Source organism: Somniosus microcephalus, chromosome 18 (genome assembly GCF_052327205.1).
Source record: "Somniosus microcephalus isolate GS21.2 chromosome 18, FLI_Smic_1.0, whole genome shotgun sequence".
Classification (NCBI taxonomy): Eukaryota; Metazoa; Chordata; class Chondrichthyes; order Squaliformes; family Somniosidae; genus Somniosus; species Somniosus microcephalus.
Genome location: NC_141004.1, coordinates 52010133 through 52029107, shown reverse-complemented (window position 1 = coordinate 52029107; position 18975 = coordinate 52010133). Strand labels below are relative to the sequence as shown.

The 18975-nt window shown below is 45.5% G+C and overlaps 1 protein-coding gene across 1 annotated transcript in view; it reads left to right on the top strand.

Annotated features, from left to right (window-relative positions):
- The first annotated feature begins 285 nt into the window (after positions 1 to 285).
- The window catches only part of LOC147105269 (adenosine receptor A1-like), a 156335-nt gene continuing 137645 nt past the window's right edge, over positions 286 to 18975 (top strand). Inside the window, exon 1 of the mRNA XM_086011454.1 lies at positions 286 to 926. Within this exon, the coding sequence (XP_085867580.1) occupies positions 565 to 926 (362 nt within the window). The 5' untranslated portion in view covers positions 286 to 564. The remainder of the gene's footprint in view (positions 927 to 18975) is intronic.

Genomic DNA, 18975 nt, shown 5'->3' with positions numbered 1-18975 from the left:
ACAGACACACACTAAGACACACACTAAGACTAAGACACACACTAGGACACAGACACACTGTAAGACACAGACTAAGCCAAGGGCTTGAGCTAAACTGATCAGGCTGAGAAGGAGCCGCACTTTGCGGGCAGTGGTTGCAGGAAGCTGATTTTCCCGTAGTAAATGACATTTCAATTGTATACGTGCGATAAAATAGAAGGTGATGGCTAAAAAAAATATTTTGTGAAACGGCTGACAAATATCAAGAAGACCCGCTGCTGCTGAGTGCTGAGAGATGGGTGAGAGGCTCGCTTAGATCTTGTCAGTGTGGAGCTGGGAGCGGGCCAGTTAACAGTGCGAGGTGCCAGTGACAATCTGAGCGCCGTAAATCACCAGCAGGCGAGCCGTCCTCCGCCCGTGACCAGATACAGGAGACTGGACCGTAGCCGGCTTTCTTAAAGCGAAACTGTGCCCAGGGGAGGTCGGTGCTGAGAGCGCAGAGACACCTCCGCCAGTGACACTTGGCCAAAGATTACTTAGAGCTTGGTGCCTCTTCATCCAGCGCAGAACTGGGGCGGATTCAGGATGAGGGCTCCTCGGGTGGATGAAGCTGGGACCATCTCCCCGTCTCTGGCGATCTACATCGGGGTGGAGGTGCTGATCGCGGTGGCCTCTGTCCTGGGCAACGTGCTGGTCTGCTGGGCAGTCAAGATCAACCGGGCTCTGAGAGACACCACGTTCTGCTTCATCGTCTCCCTGGCGCTGGCTGACATCGCCGTGGGCTCCTTGGTCATCCCCTTGGCCATCACCATCAGCATCGGGCTGCGGACCCACTTCTACAGCTGCCTGCTCTTCTCCTGCACCGTCCTGGTTCTGACCCAAAGCTCGATCCTGGCGCTTCTGGCCATCGCTATAGATCGCTACCTCCGAGTCAGGATCCCGACCAGGTAACCTTCGCCTTCCTGTGACATTTCTTTACTTACAAAAATAAAACTAAGTGAAGGAGCGTGTGTAACTACTGGTGTGCGGCTGGGACCCATCCACCGGTTGGTAGGCTGGAAACACCGGGCTGAGATGTGTCATTCACCCGGTTACTGCAAGGGCATCGATACTGGTAGAAACCCAATAGCGGCTGCTCGCGGTCTTTTTAACACTCACGGTAGGTTTCTTTTGAGAAACAATCTTAAAGCGCCGAGGTGCTGGTAACTATTACTGACCATCTGTCATAAATGTGCTTCACAGCCCTGCAACAGTGAAAAAATGCCAGTATTGTCTTATCGCCATGGTGGGATTCGTGTATCTGGGTCATTTTTAGCCTCTTCCCTCTCCCTCCCATCAGTATGAAAGTGTATGTCCCCGGTATCTGTGGATACTTATTTTACTCGACTAATAAGTCTCACACTTTAATCTATTTTTTTTTTAAAACCTTCCAAATGACTTCTCTGCAGATGTGGAGATTGTGTTCGAGATTATTGATATCCCAGGGAACACCACCGGACTGCAGAGATCCGATCCGTGAAGAGCAGGAAACAAGGTTGTCTAATGCAGGTTATAGGGTTAGATAACTGCCCAGCCTCATTGCAGTATATTTCAGGGCCGGGGAGAAGTGTTGCGAGTCCCTAGTGCGGTAAACTGTACATGGTCATTGCGGGCCAACTGGCCTCTTCTCATTCCACATGTTCTTCTGTTTGTGAACACTGAAGGATGGCTTCAGAGCATAGTTCCGGTAGAGTGTGTGACTGGAATGCAATGCTAAGACCTTGGGGCTGAATCTCAGCCTGAGTGTACAGCCAAACATCAGTTGTTCCCAATGGGTGAGTTGTAACGGCTCTCAGATCAGCTTGTTTAGAATTGCTGAAACAATGCATCACACTTCTTGTGGGGGTGGGTGGGTTTTGCCAGCGGTACCCATCCTGCTCCAGAGTGTTTCCTTCCCGTCATGCCATACAGCAACATTAACAGGAGTTGTACAGAAGCCTTACTGTCCTATAACATTGCGAATAGCGTGGATCCGGGAAATAAATCAAAAGCGGGAGTGTAATTTGGAGACAGCGGTAAGAGAAACCCTTAGAATTATGCAATGTTTAAAGCTGTGGAAATTTCCACTATATCTGAAGTGATTTTTTTCTTGTCAGGCTTCTGGTTTCCTTCACGAAATGTCACGCAGGGGCATGCTGGTGGACCAGAACTCATGGTCATCCTCAGTCTGTTCTATGCAGCAATCTGTCACCTCAGTCCATCTAAAATATTTGATTCTCAACCAAGCCCTTCATTTTGGCTTCTTTTGAAAGCGGACAATCTGTAAACAATATAAACAGAAGTGTAAATAGCCATCAAACGTCATTGTCGCCATAGCAATCTAGCAGGGTTTATTGGATTATAACCACGCTTTCGACAATTCTTTCCTTTCATCAGACAGTGAGCTACTCTTGGAAATGTCCATACTTGGGAAGATCAATGTCTGCCTTTTCCAAAAGTCAAGTAAGGATTTTTGTTAACGCTTTTTGGTTTGTCATCACTTCAGTTACAGCCAAGAGCATCATTGGAGGATTTGGTTCTCCGAGGTCTGGAGTAGCAAAGTCAAAGTAATTAAGTCAAAATTAAAAAATCACTTGTTCACATTATTCCCCAAATACTGTGAAGTAAAGAATGTCTTTATGCCAAGAGAATGGGAATAGTCAGTCTTGCATTAACCACTGAGATAGTTTAAATATTCATTTTGATTCAATTGCACCTTCACATCTCTTTGTTGGCAGAAAGAAACAAAGACTTGCATTTCTATAGCGCCCTTCACGACCACCGGACGTCCCAAAGCGCTTTACAGCCAACTAAGTACTTTTTTGAAGTGTAGTCACTGTTGTAATGTAGGAAACGCGGCAGCCAAATTGCGCACAGCAAGGTCCCACAAACAGCAATGTGATAATGACCAGAGAATCTGTTTTTTAATGATGCTGATTGAGGGATAATTATTGGGCAGTACACTGGGATAACTCCCCTTCTTTTCGAAATAGTGCCATGGGATCTTTTACATCCACCTGAAAGGGCAGACGGGGCCTCGGTTTAACATCTCATCCAAAAGACGGCACCTCCAACAGTGCAGCACTCCCTTAGCACTGCACTGGAGTGTCAGCCTAGATTTTAGTGCACAAGTCTCTGGAGTGGGACTTGAACCCACAACCTTCTGACTCAGAGGGTACTACCAAGTGAGCCACGGCTGACACAAGCAAGAAATATTGGTCAAAATCTTTCCATATGTGGGCCCCTTCTAGATATTAATTAATATGGCATTAATTATTATGGCTCAATATGCATCTAACTATACTTTGTACTATACTCTAGTTATCACTAGTCATTTACAGTAGATAATTTCTCCAAATATTATGTATCACATTTATTTTTATTTTCCAGGCTATTCCAAACATTAACCACAATTAATGTGTCATGTTTTTGCCTGTGATACAAGTAGAACATCCATGGGACACACACACCCCTTCCTCCCGCACACACACACACACATAAGCAGAACCAACATAAAGCATGTGGCTTTGAAAATCATGTGGTATATGATCAGGTGCAATCGCTTGATGAATACTGTATCATACATTCTAATATATAGAGATGAATAACACACCTTTAATATATTACAGTATTGGAGGCTAATAACGCCATATGTATTTTTTGAGTTTGGGAAACTAAACCTAGGTGACCCCAGGTACTTTTAAAATTTTGTTCCTGGGATGTGGGTGTCGCTGGCAATATCAGCATTTATTGCCCATCCTTAATTGCCCTTGAGAAGGTGGTGGTGAGCTGCCTTCTTGAACCGCTGCAGTCCGTGTGGTGAAGGTACTTTCCACCCCAGAATTTATAATATATACTAGTTAATCTCCCATGGTGTTGCACACAGGGAGTCAAGATCAAGTGTAACCTTCAGGTGAAGTGTGGTTATAGTGCAAGGGATAATTATACCAAGGTGCGCAAATGTAAATTATTATTTACAGTTAAATAGCAAGACGCACAGGAACTTGGGAAGCAGAGGAGTGGAGATGGTTATCTCATAGGAGTGTCTTATGTATCTCCCAGGTCGAGGAGCTGGGAGAAATAAAACTGAGGTGCTACAATACCGCAAGAGTGTAATTACAACATGACAAGGTTACATAGACAGTTTCCATTATAAATGTGGATATAGGAATTCATAATGGTAACATTTGACACAGGAAATACATGCAGATGTATTATAGGAGTCGATCTCCTGTGCCACAGCACAAGGTATGTCAACAACAGCTTATAGCGCCTTTAACGTAGTAAAAGATCCCAAGGTGCTTCACAGGAGTGTTATAAGACACAAAATTGACACCGAGCCACAAAAGAAATTAGGGCAGATGACCAAAAGCTTGGTCAAAGAGGTAGGTTTTAAGGAGCGTCTTAAAGGAGAAAAGAGAGGTAGAGAAGTTTAGGGAGAGAGTTCCAGACCTTAGGGCCTGGGCAGCTGAAGGCACGGCCACTGATGGTTGAGCGATTATTATCAGGGATGCTCAAGAAGGCAGAATTTGAGGAGCACAGCTATCTTACATAGAAACATAGAAATATAGAAGATAGGAGCTGGTTTTTTTTCCCCCCGTCTTGCCATTTTCATATGTTCGTATGATTGGTAAAACTTTAGCTATTACATTGATAAGCGTGAAATGTGATGACAACATTCACATCACACAAATCACCATTGCATCATGTGATGTTACAGGACACTTGTTTTTTTAGGCCTTGTGTCGTTAAAACCCACCCCAATTAATTTTCTTCAGCCATATGACAAGAATGTGCAGTTCAGAATTACACCCGCTGAGAGTATTCAACTCACTGCTCAGTTCTATAAAAAATAACAAGTTGAATCACCTGCAAAGCTCTTCCCAAATCCCTGCTACAGGCCACGCTACATAGATACATAGAAGATAGGAAAGGAGTAGGCCATTCGGCCCCTCGAGCCTGCTCCACCATTCAATGAGATCATGGCTGATCATCCAAATTCAGTACCCTGTCCCTGCCTTCTCTCCATATCCCTTGATCCCTTTAGCCTTAAGAAATAGATCTAACTCCTTCTTGAATATATTTAATGAATTGGCCTCTACTGCCTTCTGTGGTAGAGAATTCCACAGGTTCACCACTCTCTGGGTGAAGAAATTCCTCCTCATCTCTGACCTAAATGGCTTACCCCTTATCCTTAGACTGTGACCCCTGGTTCTGGACTCCCCGGCCATCGGGAACATCCTTCCTGCATCTAGTCTGTCTAGTCCTGTTGGAATTTTATAAGTTTCAATGAGATCCCCTCTCATTCTTCTAAACTCCAGCGAGTATAAGCCCAATCGACCCAATCTCTCCCCATACGTCATTCCTGCCATCCCAGGTATCAGTCTGGTGAATCTTCGCTGCACTCCCTCCATGGCAAGAACATCCTTCCTCAGATAAGGCGACCAAAACTGCACACAATACTCAAGATGTGGTCTCACCAAGGCCCTGTACAACTGCGGCAAGACTTCCTTGTTCCTGTACTCGAACCCTCTCGCTACGAAGGCCAACATACCATTTGCCTTCTTAACCGCCTGCTGCACCTGCATGCTTACCTTCAGCGACTGGTGCACAAGGACACCCAGGTCTCATTTCACTTCCCCTTCTCCCAATCTATTGCCATTCAGATAATAATCTGCGTTCCTGTTTTTGACACCAAAGTGGATAACCTCGCATTTATCCACATTATATTGCATCTGCCATGCTTCTGCCCAATCACCCAACCTGTCCAAATCATACTGGAGTTTCTTGGCATCCTCCTCACAGCACACATGCCCACCCAGCTTTGTGTCGTCTGCAAACTTGGAGATATTACATTTAGTTCCCTCGTCTAGATCATTAATATATATTGTGAATAGCTGGGGTCCTAGGACCGATCTCTGCGGTACCCAACTAGTCACTGCCTGCCACTCGGAAAAAGACCCGTTTATTCCAACTCTTTGCTTTCTGTCTGCCAACCAGTTCTCTATCCAAGTCAATACCTTGCCCCCAATCCCATGTGCCTTAACTTTACATGCTAATCTCTTATGCGGGACCTTATCGAAAGCCTTCTGAAAGTCCAAATACACCACATCCACTGGTTCTCCCTTATCTATTTTACCAGTTACATGCTCAAAAAATTCCAGTAGATTAGTCAAGCACGATTTACCTATTGTAAATCCATGTTGACTTTTTCCGATCCTGTCACTTTTCCAAGTGCTCTGCTATTACATCTTTTATAATGGACTCTAGCATTTTCCCCACTACCGATGTCAGGCTTACCGGCCTATAATTCCCCGTTTTCTCTCTACCACCTTTTTTGAATAGTGGGGTTACATTAACTATCCTCCAATCCATGGGTACTGTTCTAGAGTCTATCGAATTTTGGAAGATGACCAGCAATGCATCTACTATTTCTAGGGCCACTTCCTTAAGTACCCTAGGATGTAGATTATCAGGCCTTGGGGATTTATCGGCTTTCAATCCCGTCAATTTCCCTAACACCATTTCCCTACAAATACTGATTTTTTTTAGTTACTCCCTCTCATTAGACCCTATGCTCCCTGACATCTCTGGGAGGTTATTTGTGTCCTCCTTTGTGAAGACAGAACCAAAGTATGTATTTAATTGGTCTGCCAATCTTGTGGGGTTGTGGGGCTGAAGGAGATTACAAAGCTAGGGAGGGGCGAGGCCATGGAGGGATTTGAAAACAAGGATGAGAATTTTGAAATCAAGGCGTTGCTTAACCGGGAGCCAAAGTAGGTCAGTGAGCACAGGGGTGATGGGTGAAGATTACCTGCAATCTTCAGGTAAAACAGGTTTAGAAGCTGTGGAATAATTGGACAGGGTGCACAGGTGTAATTCAGTCCCAACTCTATACCCATATATTCTGTTCTTTTTATATTTCCATTGTAAACTCCCATGTACCTCTTTATAATGGAAACTGCCTATGTAAACCTGTCACATCATAATTATATCCACCTACCACATTTGGTGCTGCCTCCAAGGGTGTAATTATAGCTCTTCAAGTTTACATAGGCAGTTTAGATTATAAATGTGGACATAGAAATTCATAATGGAAAAAAAACTGACTGCAAGTGCACCCAGATGTAGGATTTTTATTGGCTTGTAGTTTGCGGTCAGTGGCGAAGCAAAGGAGCTTGCCACTGGCCCCGGAGAAAGCTTCCCACAGAGATCTTGTGGTTTCTGTAGCCAGAAGTTTGCAATTTTTGATGTTCAATTGATTGCAGTACTCTGTCATGGGGATTCCTAGTGCGAAGATAAAGATTGGGACTATCACATGGGGATAATGTAAAAGCTGAAATATCATGAACAAACTTTAAAAAATTTTTTTTTTGAAGTTTAACATTTATTTTCAAGTTTTATCATAATGGAGAAATTTGACACTCCATAAATATAAAAATTAGTTTTTCAAGGCCAGAACACTTGTTTACCAGTCAATACACTGTTAAAACCCCAGTTACACCTATTTTAACAAGGCTTAACATTTAAGAACATAAAAACATAAGAAATAGGAGCAGGATTGGCCATACGGCCCCTCGAGCCTGCTCCACCCTTCAATAAGATCATGGCTGATCATCAACCTCAACTCCATTTTCCCGCCTGATCTCCATATCCCTTGATTCCCCTAGAGTCCAAAAATCTATCTATCTCAGCCTTGAATATATTCAAAGACTCAGCATTCACAGCCCTCTGGGGCAGAGAATTCCAAAGATTCACAACACTCTGAGTGAAGAAATTCCTCCTCATCTCGGTCTTAAATGCCCTACCCCTTATCCTGACACAATGCCCCCTAGTTCTAGACACTCCAGCCAGGGGAGACAACCTCTCAGCATCTAACCTGTCAATCCCCCTTCAGAATCTTGTATGTTTCAGGGGTACTTATCAGCGATATTACCGCGGAAAAGCTCAAGTTCTCGTCAGTTTCACCGATTGCTGGCTATGGGGTAGGGGTGGGTGTCCACAGCATAGCCTATGTCGGAGCAGTGAATGACTGACTGCAACTTCAGGATTTCCTCGTTTAGATGTGCATGCACTAAATCCTGAATAACAACAGAAAATGCTGGAAAAACTCAGCAGGCCAGGCAACATCCGTGGAGAGAGAAATAGAGTCACCCTTCGTCAGGACTGAAAAAGCACAGGAAATGAACCAGATTAAAAGGCCAGTTTGGGGGCTGGGAAATGGGGATGAGAGAACAAAAGAGAAGTGAAGAGACATTAGGAGGTATTCAAAATGAGACGAGATGGTGATAGGACTAGTAAAGAGACAAAAGACAGCTCTAGATTAGGAGTGAAATGCGCTGGCAGAATGGGAGACAGCTGCCATGTGGGAGAGAAAAAAAGGGGGAAGGGCCAAAACAAAGGTGTGGATAAAAAATATATGTAAAAATGTAATAGGGGCCGAGGTTATGATCTGAAATTGTTGAACTCTATGTTGAGTCTGGAAGGCTGTAAAGTGCCTAATCGGAAGATGAGGTGCTGTTCCTCGAGCTTACGCTGAGCTTCCGTGGAACAATGCAAGAGGCCAAGGACAGTGAGGTCTGAGTGGGAATGGGGCGGTGAATTAAAATGACAGACGACCGGAAGCTCAGGGTCACCCTTACGGACTGAACGGAGGTGTTCCGCAAAGCGGTCACCCAATCTGCTTTTGGTCTCCCCACTAAATCCTGAAGTTGCAGTCAGTTTCAGAGGGTTAATGACGGTGAATGCTGATAGCTCACCGTCTTCACCCACCACAAATTCTAGGCCAATATGTTATATACAGACAGATAAGGCCCTTCATCTCCATTTACTTACAATATATTCAGATGGATGGAACTGCAATGTATATAAGTTATCTTTTTTTGCATACCTCGGTTTGATCTTGACACATGACCTCAATCAAAGTGATGTCTTCTGTGTTTTTATTATGAATTTTTAAAAGATAAGGGGACAGCTGTTCCAATAGGATAGGACATCATTCTTTCATCCAAGACTGAAAGTTTTATTTTTCTTGGCAGCTGTTAAAGTCATAATTGAAATGAATTCTGACAGTTCGGATTCAGCTCATAGTGGTTGTAAACTTACAACACAAGATGCCCATGATTTTATACTAATTGACACTAAATTAGTTGCACTCAGAGAGGCCGCAAAGATGGGTTGTATTAGAGATAGAGCTATGCAGCAGTCCAGTATGGATGGTCTCTTAGGGTTAGTGATGAGGCACATTGATGAGGTGTACAAAGGAAGTTTTAGCCTGGATCTAATCCATGTCATAGCTGATCTGGAGTCCCTGATAATGACACTGGGTGCAACAAAAAGAAAAAACTGGCCCAATCTTCAGCGTGCCATCTTTCACCATGATGAGCAAATAATACAGTATTTTTTTTAATGTGGTATAACTCAAAGATTTACAACAACAACAACTTGCATTTATATAGCGCCTTTAATGGAGTAAAACGTCCTAAGGCGCTGCACAGGAGCGTAATCAGACAAAAATTGACACCAAGTCAAAGAAGGAGACATTAGGACAGGTGTCCAAAAGCTAGGTCAAAGAAGTAGATTTTAAGGTGGGTCATAATAAAGGAAAGAGCAGTGGAGAAACGTAACAGGGGAAATTCCAGAGTTTAGGGCCTAGACAGCTGAAGGCACGGCCGCCAATGGTGGGGGGAAGAAAGTGGGGGATGCACAAGAGGCCAGAGTTGGAGAAACGCAGTGTTGTCGGAGGTTTGTAGGGCTGGAGGAGTTTACAGAGGTAGGGAGGGTCGAAGCCATGGGGGAATTTGTACACAAAAATAAGAATTTAGTTTAAATAACATAGGTGGTAGAAAAAACGTTTGTATTCATTTTGTGAATGCAAATTCACACATCGAACTCCGCACCAGCTGAATACAGTAGCAGAAAGAAATAATGTAGCTATGGTGAGGATTTAGAGGTGAAAGTCCCTGAGTGCTGCAGTTATGGTACTTAGACACGTTAGTCACTTTATGTCAGCATAATGACAATGCCAAGTTTCAACATTTATAATGGAGTGCCGTAGGTCTTTGCTACAAAGGGCACAAGACATTTTAATCAATTTAGTGAAACTGTAGCTTTGCAAATAAATGAACATTTTGTGTGATGAAGTAAATGATAAGATGTTCTTTTTTTCATATTTGCTTTATGCAAATCTGGTCCAATCAATGTGAATAATTCGCAGTTGACCAATGTCCCAAAGGAAATGACGCCATGTACTACTAGAAGCATTTACCTGTGGTTTAGCAATAGAACATTGCATTCATCAAAAACAAGATCTCGATTACTGTAGGGGAAGGTGTACTAATTAATCAACAATGTCTCCATTAATATCTTTTCCATTAGCATGCTATTAAGAGAAAGATTAACTGTGCTCCCAGCAACCCGCAGGGTCAAATTCATGATCCATCTGCTATTCCTGTGGCCTCCAAGTCATACCTTACTGAAACCACAAAATATTCCCAAAAAAGCAAGCAAGCAATCCAAAATAGAATCTGTAACCCCTTTCCAGCTGTTCCATCTATTATGTTGAAATAAAGTCAATGGCCAGATGATGGACACTGTAGCCAAGTTTACGAAGAAAAATTGATCCCAAGAAAATGTATTGACAAATACGGTTGATATCCTGAATTTTATGAGCATGGCGAGGAACCTCACCTGTTGTCACCACAATGACTATCGCCAACAAGCGAGAGTCTAACCACGGCCCCTTGACATTCAACGGCATTACCATTGCCGAATCCCCCACCATCAACATCCTGGGGGGTCACCATTGACCAGAAACTTAACTGGACCAGCCACATAAATACTGTGGCAATAAGAGCAGGTCAGAGGCTAGGTATTCTGTGGCGAGTGTCTCACCTCCTGACTCCCCAAAGCCTTTCCAGCATCTACAAGGCACAAGTAAGGAGTGTGATGGAATACTCTTCACTTGCCTGGATGAGTGCAGCTCCAACAACACTCAAGAAGCTCAACACCATCCAGGACAAAGCAGCTCGCTTGATTGGCACCCCATCCACCACCTTAAACATTCACTCCCTCCACCACAGGCGTACCGTGGCTGCAGTGTGTGCCATCTACAAGAGGCACTGCAACAACTCGCCAAGGCTTCTTCGGCAGCACCTCCCAAACCCGTGACTTCTCCCACCTAGAAGGACAAGGGCAGCAGGCGCATGGGAACACCACCACCTCCAAGTTCCCTCCAAGTCACACACCATCCTGACTTAGAAATATATCGCTGATCGTTCATCGTCGCTGGGTGAAAATCCTGGAACTCCCTCCCTAACAGCACTGTGGGAGCACCTTCACCACACGGACTGCAGCGGTTCAAGAAGGCGGCTCACCACCACCTTCTCAAGGGCAACTAGGGATGGGCAATAAATGCTGGCCTTGCCAGCGACGCCCACATCCCATAAACAAATTTTAAAAAACCACGGGCGTGCTGCCCTTGATTTCAGCATGTACTGAGAAAATAAACCCCTGTACATAATCAATGATAGAAGTGCAGTTGGCTTTTGACTAGCCAATGTTTTCTTTCCTGTCATCAAGTAAGTCATAAGTTACAATATCAGCTGAAATTTTAGAACCTGTTTTCTTTGTTTACTTAGTAAGAACAATTACCTAATGGATTTGACCCAAGTGTTTATTTAGCACTTGAGAGAATGAAATTGTCATCCTGCCAGACAGTACATGTTGACCAGAGGTTCCTCGTATTTAGTAGCAGAATGCCAATGGACCCAAGAGTCACGTTACAAATCTAAAACGGGTTTCAATTTGGATGAGTGTGGGCTGAATTTTATGATAGTACCACAGTTGGTTAATGGCAATAAAATCATGATAATGAGGCCAGCAGTATTTGAATGCAAAATTAGCACAGTATTTTAAACACCCAGCACAAGATTCTTGTGTCATTTTGATTTGGTGGATCAAAGGCAAAGAAATCTGTTTTAATGTAGCTACTGCTTTCTCCCAGTGCACTTTACTTGTGTTAACAGCGAAGCAGTAGTTCTCATTAGTCGCCCTACACCTCCTATTAACTGAAACTTGCAGCTTTATGTGTGATGTGAATGAGGTAAAATGCCACAGGACTAAGGATTTCCCTTTTCCTACGGGATGATGCACCAGAGATCACGTGGGCTGCCCATCATGTTTTTGTTTTCACTTTGAAAGGCGGAAAATGCTACATTGTCAGACTGTTGTGTTCAAGCCAAATTTGACCGAGAAATTCGGGTCTCCACGGGTGAGTACGCACGGGGTACTCACCCGTAAGCCCAATGGAAGTGCCGGTTTCCTGCATGCACTGCGCATGCGCGGGAAACTGGCACTTCCGCTTCCCTGAAAGCAGGGGTTCAGAGGTCGAACGTGTGCGCGGGAGAGGCTGCACATGCACATCGAACTTACGTTTTTTTTACAGGTTTTCCCGGGAGGGTAAGTCTGCAGATGTTACACATTTAAAAAGCAGGCGTAAGGCCTGCTTTTTACAAGGTAAGTGGTGAATTAATTAAAATTAAAACATTTTTTCCACAGGTTTATTATTTTTAAATACTTTAAAGAAAGGTAAGTTTATTTTTAGCCCCGTTAGAAAAAAAAAATTTCAAAAATTTAAATTATTGTTTAAAATAGTTATTTCATGTAATTTATAGTTTACTAGCTGAAGTGCCCGGCGGTGCCGAAGGATTTTTGAGGGCATGTTGTTGTTGGAAGAGAGAGAGAGAGAGAGTGACTGGGGGGAAGAGAGAGCGCGATTGGGGGGAAGAGAGAGAGCGACTGGGGGGAAGAGAGAGAGCAACTGGGGGGGAAGAGAGAGCGCGACTAGGGGGAAGGTGGGAATGGGGGTAAGGGGGGGTAAGGGGGGGAAGGGGAGGGGGAGAGGGGAGTGGAGGGCGAGGAGGAGAGGGAGAGGAGGGGAGGGGGAGGGGAGGGGTGGGGAAGGAGGGGGGGAAGGGGAGGGGGAGAGGGGAGTGGAGGGCGAGGAGGAGAGGGGAGGAGGGGAGGGAGAGGAGGGGAGGGGGAGGGGAGGGGTGGGGAAGGAGGGGGGGAGAAAGGGAGGGGGGAGCCAGCAGACCCTCTCCCCTCTGCCGGCGATGGCTCCGCTGAGCTCCGTGCCGCCCCACGCACTGACATGCCGAACGCAGCGCCCCGGTCAGCCCGAGCCCCGCCCTCCCGAGGCCAGGCCTGAGGCGGATTGAGATGGCCGATTGCGGCTGGCCGGGCCCGGTTGCCTTGGTAACCCTCCTCCCCTCTCCGCCTCCCGATCTCCGGGACTGGGCCTGAGCGGCTTGAGACGGCCGATTGCGGCTGGCGAGCCCGGTTGCCGGGGTAACCCTCTCCGCTCCCCCTCCCCTCCCGAGCCCCGACCCCCCCCCCCCGCTAACCTGCTCGCTTCCCTCTGGCCGCGCTCTGTGTGGAGGTGCGTGTGCGCCGTGCAGCGCGAGTGCGAAGAGCTTGAAGTGAGCCCAGCCAGCCTTTACCAAGATGGCTGGCCGCTGGTTCGGAATCGGGCCCAGCGGGGGGGGGTGGGGGGTGAGGAGTGGGAGGAGCTTGCCATAAAACAATTGCCTAGGGTCCAGCATGGCTGGCAACAGATGCCCAGGCTTCGAGGCCTACCTGCAAAAACGGGGAAAGGTAGGAAAATTAATGAGATTAGATAAAAGATTTAGAAAGTAATTACATTTTTTAAAAAACAATATGGCCTAGAAATTCAGTGGCCTGCGCCACCAGTTTGCGCCCAAAGAGGGCACTCAGTGGCTTTAGCGCCACTGGCCACAACCACCGCGATATTTAGCGGGGCGCTAATGGCGGTGTTAGCCTGTAGCGCTGCGCCGCCACCGATGATGTCATCGGTGTGCGCAGCGCCCCGCTACCGCCCCAAATGCCATATTAGGTCACGCCCGCCTCTTCAGCGCCGGCCGCAAGGAGCGACCAGTTCACAGGGGCCTACCTGTGGCGGTAGTGGCGCTAGTTAAGGTGGAGGTGCGGCCAGCCGCTTTTTCGGCGGCCGCCTGCCAGCACCTCCATCCCTGGCCTCCTAACTCCCCCCCCCCGCGGCATTGCCGGCTGTTTCCCGAGAGCCCGGCACTTCTCCTTGGTGCCGGGCTCATTTGCCGGCACTCGCGAGCGGGGATCGTGCTGTTGCAGGCACCTCCCCCTTAACAGTGGGAGGAAGGCCTGCAGTACCGCAGCGTGCCGTGCCGCAGCGTGTGGCGCTGCGGCCCTTTGCGCGCCGATATTCAGCTTCAGCGCCCCAAGCGGGGCACGGGAAGCCTCGATTAGTGGCCCGCTTCCATTTGGGGCACAGAAACTGAATATCGGGATGGCGCAAGTGGCTCCGCTCGCAGCGGTAATTCCGGCGCCCAGGCAAGCTTGGCGCCCCAAATGGCGCCCAACTGAATTTTTAGCCCTATGTGTTTTAAAAGCAACTTTTTTTTTAAAGACACAGAAAGCGGGAAAAAGATGAAAAATTTGGAATCAAGATGGCGGCGACTCACCTCGGTTCAGAACGATAAGGCCCGCCCACACATGCACCGATTGGTCGACCGTCAGGTCACCGAAGCGTAGGATTGGTCGATCGTCCCGTCACTCGACTCTAGGAGGGCCCGCCCGCATGCGCCAGGAACCCGCCCCCGCCACGCAGCGATTGGTCGACCGTCGGGTCGCTCGACCGTACGATTGGTCGACCTCGACGTCACTCAATGCTAATGAGCAGATAATGAGCGGAATTTTGAACGTTTTTTGGATACCGCGGGCACAATCGTTGTCTCACCGAAACGTAAATACGCTTACGACCGTTCTGGAATTGTAAGCTTTCCTTTGATGTAACACACGTGTAGGTGCGCTCTGTAACTTTTGATTGTATAGCCGGACAGAGAGACAGAAAGACAGACAGAGAGACGTACCATTTTATATATATAGATTTAAAAAATGTGATGTTTTTTAAAATTTATTTGAAGATTTAGTGATGTTTTGGGGCCCGTAGTATTTCTAAGTTTTGACAGCACTTCCTGTCAAACTTATGAATGGAGCATTCCCTGCTCCGATTGGCTACCCATGGCCCACGTGATCCCAGGGGACGCATCGAACTAACTGTGCCCCTGGGATACGCAAGCACTGCGCGCCGGCAGTTGGAGCAGGCCCAGGATCAGAACCCCACGGAGGCCCACAGCTCAATGGCCGGCGCGCAAGGTAAGTGCAGGTCGTGGGCTTACACCCACGGGAAGCCCTCAACCCGAATTTCTGGGCCAATAAGTTGAATGCAGTTACAAGCAGGTTTCTAACACAGAAAATGAAACACATAAAGGGAAGCCAGCAATATAATACTTGATGTACCACATAAACTGTTTCAAAGCAATAAGGAGTGCTGAATCTTTAGAAGTCCATTCCAACAACTTTTGAACTGAGCCACTCATGAAAAGCTATGGGGACAATTGACACACAAAGCCCCTTTAACTGGAGACAGATAGGTAGCCGCAAGGATCTGCAGATACAGGGAAAACTAATACCCTTTAGGTAATTCCTTTGAATCTCCAAAAGCTGATTTCAGCATCCAAGATCAAAGCGCTTCTATCCCTATTCATGCAATCAGAATATTAATAATTTCTACTATATGAATAGAGAAGGTGTGAACAACCGCCTCCTTATGTGCTGAAATCATTCGAAATATCTGGTATGAGTCCAGAAGTTGGCATACATTAACATTTTACAGACGTGATGATCTAGGAATAAACATAATTGATGTGATTAATTCCTAGTCGGGCAGCTACACATAAATGATACCTGGCTGCCGCACCAGAAAAATAATGCTTAATAATGCGTTGTTATTTTCCCTTAATTCCAAGACCAAAGAACTCTATGGGGTGGATAATCAGTCTCGTTGATGAGCCGCTGGGTCCACTGTTCTTCTGGGGTGCAAGGTCAACACATTTTAACATTTTTGTGGCACTCCCTGCATTTAGTGCATGATACGCTGGGGTCAAGGGATGGATTGTAGGGCACTGGCAGCTATTTAGAAATTTCTGATGAGGGATATGGTCGATTGGATTTAAGCACCTATGAACTCTGGGCAGCGGAGCCTGGATTTACTGATCACTGTAAATTTTATAAAGCCAACTGGAAAATCCAGACTTCAGGGTCAGTACTGGACTGTTTCATGTCAGACATAGCGCAGAGTAAATCTTTCTCCATTCCACTCCAATAATTTGCATTAACCTCAGCCTCGACTAAACCGATCTATATCCAATGCATACGAACATACTAAAAAGAGGAATAGAAAAAGACTGGTTCATTGAGTCTGTCCCATTCAGCCGTCTTGTAGCTAGGCAACATGACCACCAATGCTCCCTTCCCTCAGCAGCAATGTGATCTCCTGGGACAGGCAAAAAAGACAGATTTTAAAAATCCGAGGTCAATTAAGGGGAAAAAAATTCTTGGAAATTCCTCGCTAACTCCCGAAGGTGATTAAAAACAAATTTGAGGAGACCGGCATCATTCACTACGGCCTCTCTGAACGTCTATTCAGTGCCAGTAAGTGCTGAATTATGAAAAGCGTGTGCTACATAAAACATAAGAACATAAGAAGTAAGAACATAAGAACATAAAAAATAGGAGCAGGAGTAGGCCAATCGGCCCCTCGAGCCTGCTCCGCCATTCAATAAGATCATGGCTGATCTGATCCTAACCGCCAATCTACTATCACAGAACCATCTCCTGAATCTAACAGAATTAGACACAAGAAATAGGAGCAGGATCAAGCTACACGGCCCCTGGGCCCGCTCCGCTACCCACAGGGCCATGTCCGATCCAAACCTAGACTCATGTCCAAATTCCTGCCCGCTCCCCGTAACCCTTAATTCCCTTTACTTCTAGGAAACTGTCTATTTCTGTTTTAAATTTATGTAATGATGTAGCTTCTACAGCTTTTTGGGGCAGCATATTCCATGGACCTACCACCCTCTGAGTGAAGTAGTTCCTCCTCATCTCAGTTTTGAAAGAGCAGCCCCTTATTCTAAGACTATGCCCCCTAGTTCTAGTTTCACCCATCATCGGGAACATCCTCCCCGCATCCACCCGATCCAACCCCTTCACAATCTTATATGTTTCAATAAGATCGCCTCTCATTCTTCTGAACTCCAATGAGTAGAGTCCCAATCTACTCAACCTCTCCTCATATGTCCATCCCCTCATCCCCGGGATTAACCGAGTGAACCTTCTTTGTACTGACTCGAGAGCAAGTATGTCTTTTCTTAAGTATGGACACCAAAACTGTATGCAGTATTCCAGGTGCGGTCTCACCAATACCTTGTACAACTGAAGCAATACCTCCCTATTTTTATATTCTATCCCCCTAGCAATGAAAGCCAACATTCCATTGGCCTTCTTAATCACTTGCTGCACCTGCATACTAACCTTTTGAGTTTCGTGCACCAGGACCCCCAGATCCCTTTGTACTTCAGTACTTTCCAGTTTCTTGCCATTAAGATAATAACTTGCTCTACGATTTTTCCTGCCAAAGTGCATAACCTCACACTTTCCAGTATTGTATTCCATCTGCCAAATCTCTGCCCACTTACTTAGCCTGTCTATGTCCCCTTGCAGGTTTTTTATGTCCTCCTCACTCACTACTTTCCCTCCCATCTTAGTATCATCTGCAAACTTTGATATGTTACACTCGGTCCCTTCCTCCAAATCGTTAATATAGATTGTAAAGAGTTGGGGACCCAGCACTGACCCCTGCGGAACACCACTAGTTACTGATTGCCAGTCTGAGAATGAACCATTTATCCCAACTCTCTGCCTTCTGTTAGATAGCCAATCCTCTATCCATGCCAGAATATTACCCCCAATCCCGTGATTTTTTATCTTAAGCAATAATCTTTTGTGTGGCACCTTCTCAAATGCCTTTTGGAAGTCTAAATACACTACGTCCACTGGTTCCCCTTTATCCACCCTATATGTTACTTCCTCAAAGAACTCCAGCAAATGTGTCAAACATGACTTCCCCTTCATAAAACCATGCTGACTTTGTCCTATTAAATTATGATTATCCAATTGTCCTTAATAATGGACTCCAAAATTTTACCTGCCACAGATGTTAGGCTAACTGGTCTATAGCTTCCAGCCTTCTGTCTACTGCCCTTTTTAAATAAGGGTGTTACATTAGCAGTTTTCCAGTCTGCCGGGACCTTTGCTGAGTCCAGGGAGTTTTGGAAAATTATTACTAATGCATCCACAATCCCTACCGCCACTTCCCTCAAGACCCTAGGATGTAAGCCATCAGGTCCAGGTGATTTATCCGCCTTGAGTCCCATTATTTTACCGAGTACCACTTCCTTAGTGATTTTGATCGTGTTTAGCTCCTCCCCCCCATAGCCCCCTGCTTGTCCAGTGTTAGGATATTCTTAGTGTCCTCTACTGTAAAGACTGATACAAAATATTCATTCAGTGTTTTTGCCATCTCCATATTTCCCACCATTAATTTCCCGGTCTCATCCTCTAAGGGATCAACATTTACTTTAGCCACCCTTTTTCTTTTTATATAACTATAAAAACTCTTACTATCTGTTTTTATATTTTTTGCTAATTTACTTTCATAATCTATCTTCCCTTTCTTAGTCAATCTTTTTGTTATTTTTTGCTGTCTTTTAAAGTTTTCCCAATCCTCTATCCTCCCACTAGATTTGGCTACCTTATATGCCCTTGTTTTTAGTCGAATACTATCCTTAATTTCTTTACTTAGCCACAGATGGCTGTCTTTTCTTTTACACCCTTTTCTTCTCAGTGGAATATATATTTTTTGGAAGTTGTAAAATAACTCCTTAAATGTACACCACTGATCATGTATCATCTTACCCTTTAATCTATTTTCCCAATCCACTGTACTCAATTCCGCTCTCATACCTTCATAGTCTCCTTTATTCAAGCTTAGCACGCTTGTTTGAGATCCAACCTTCT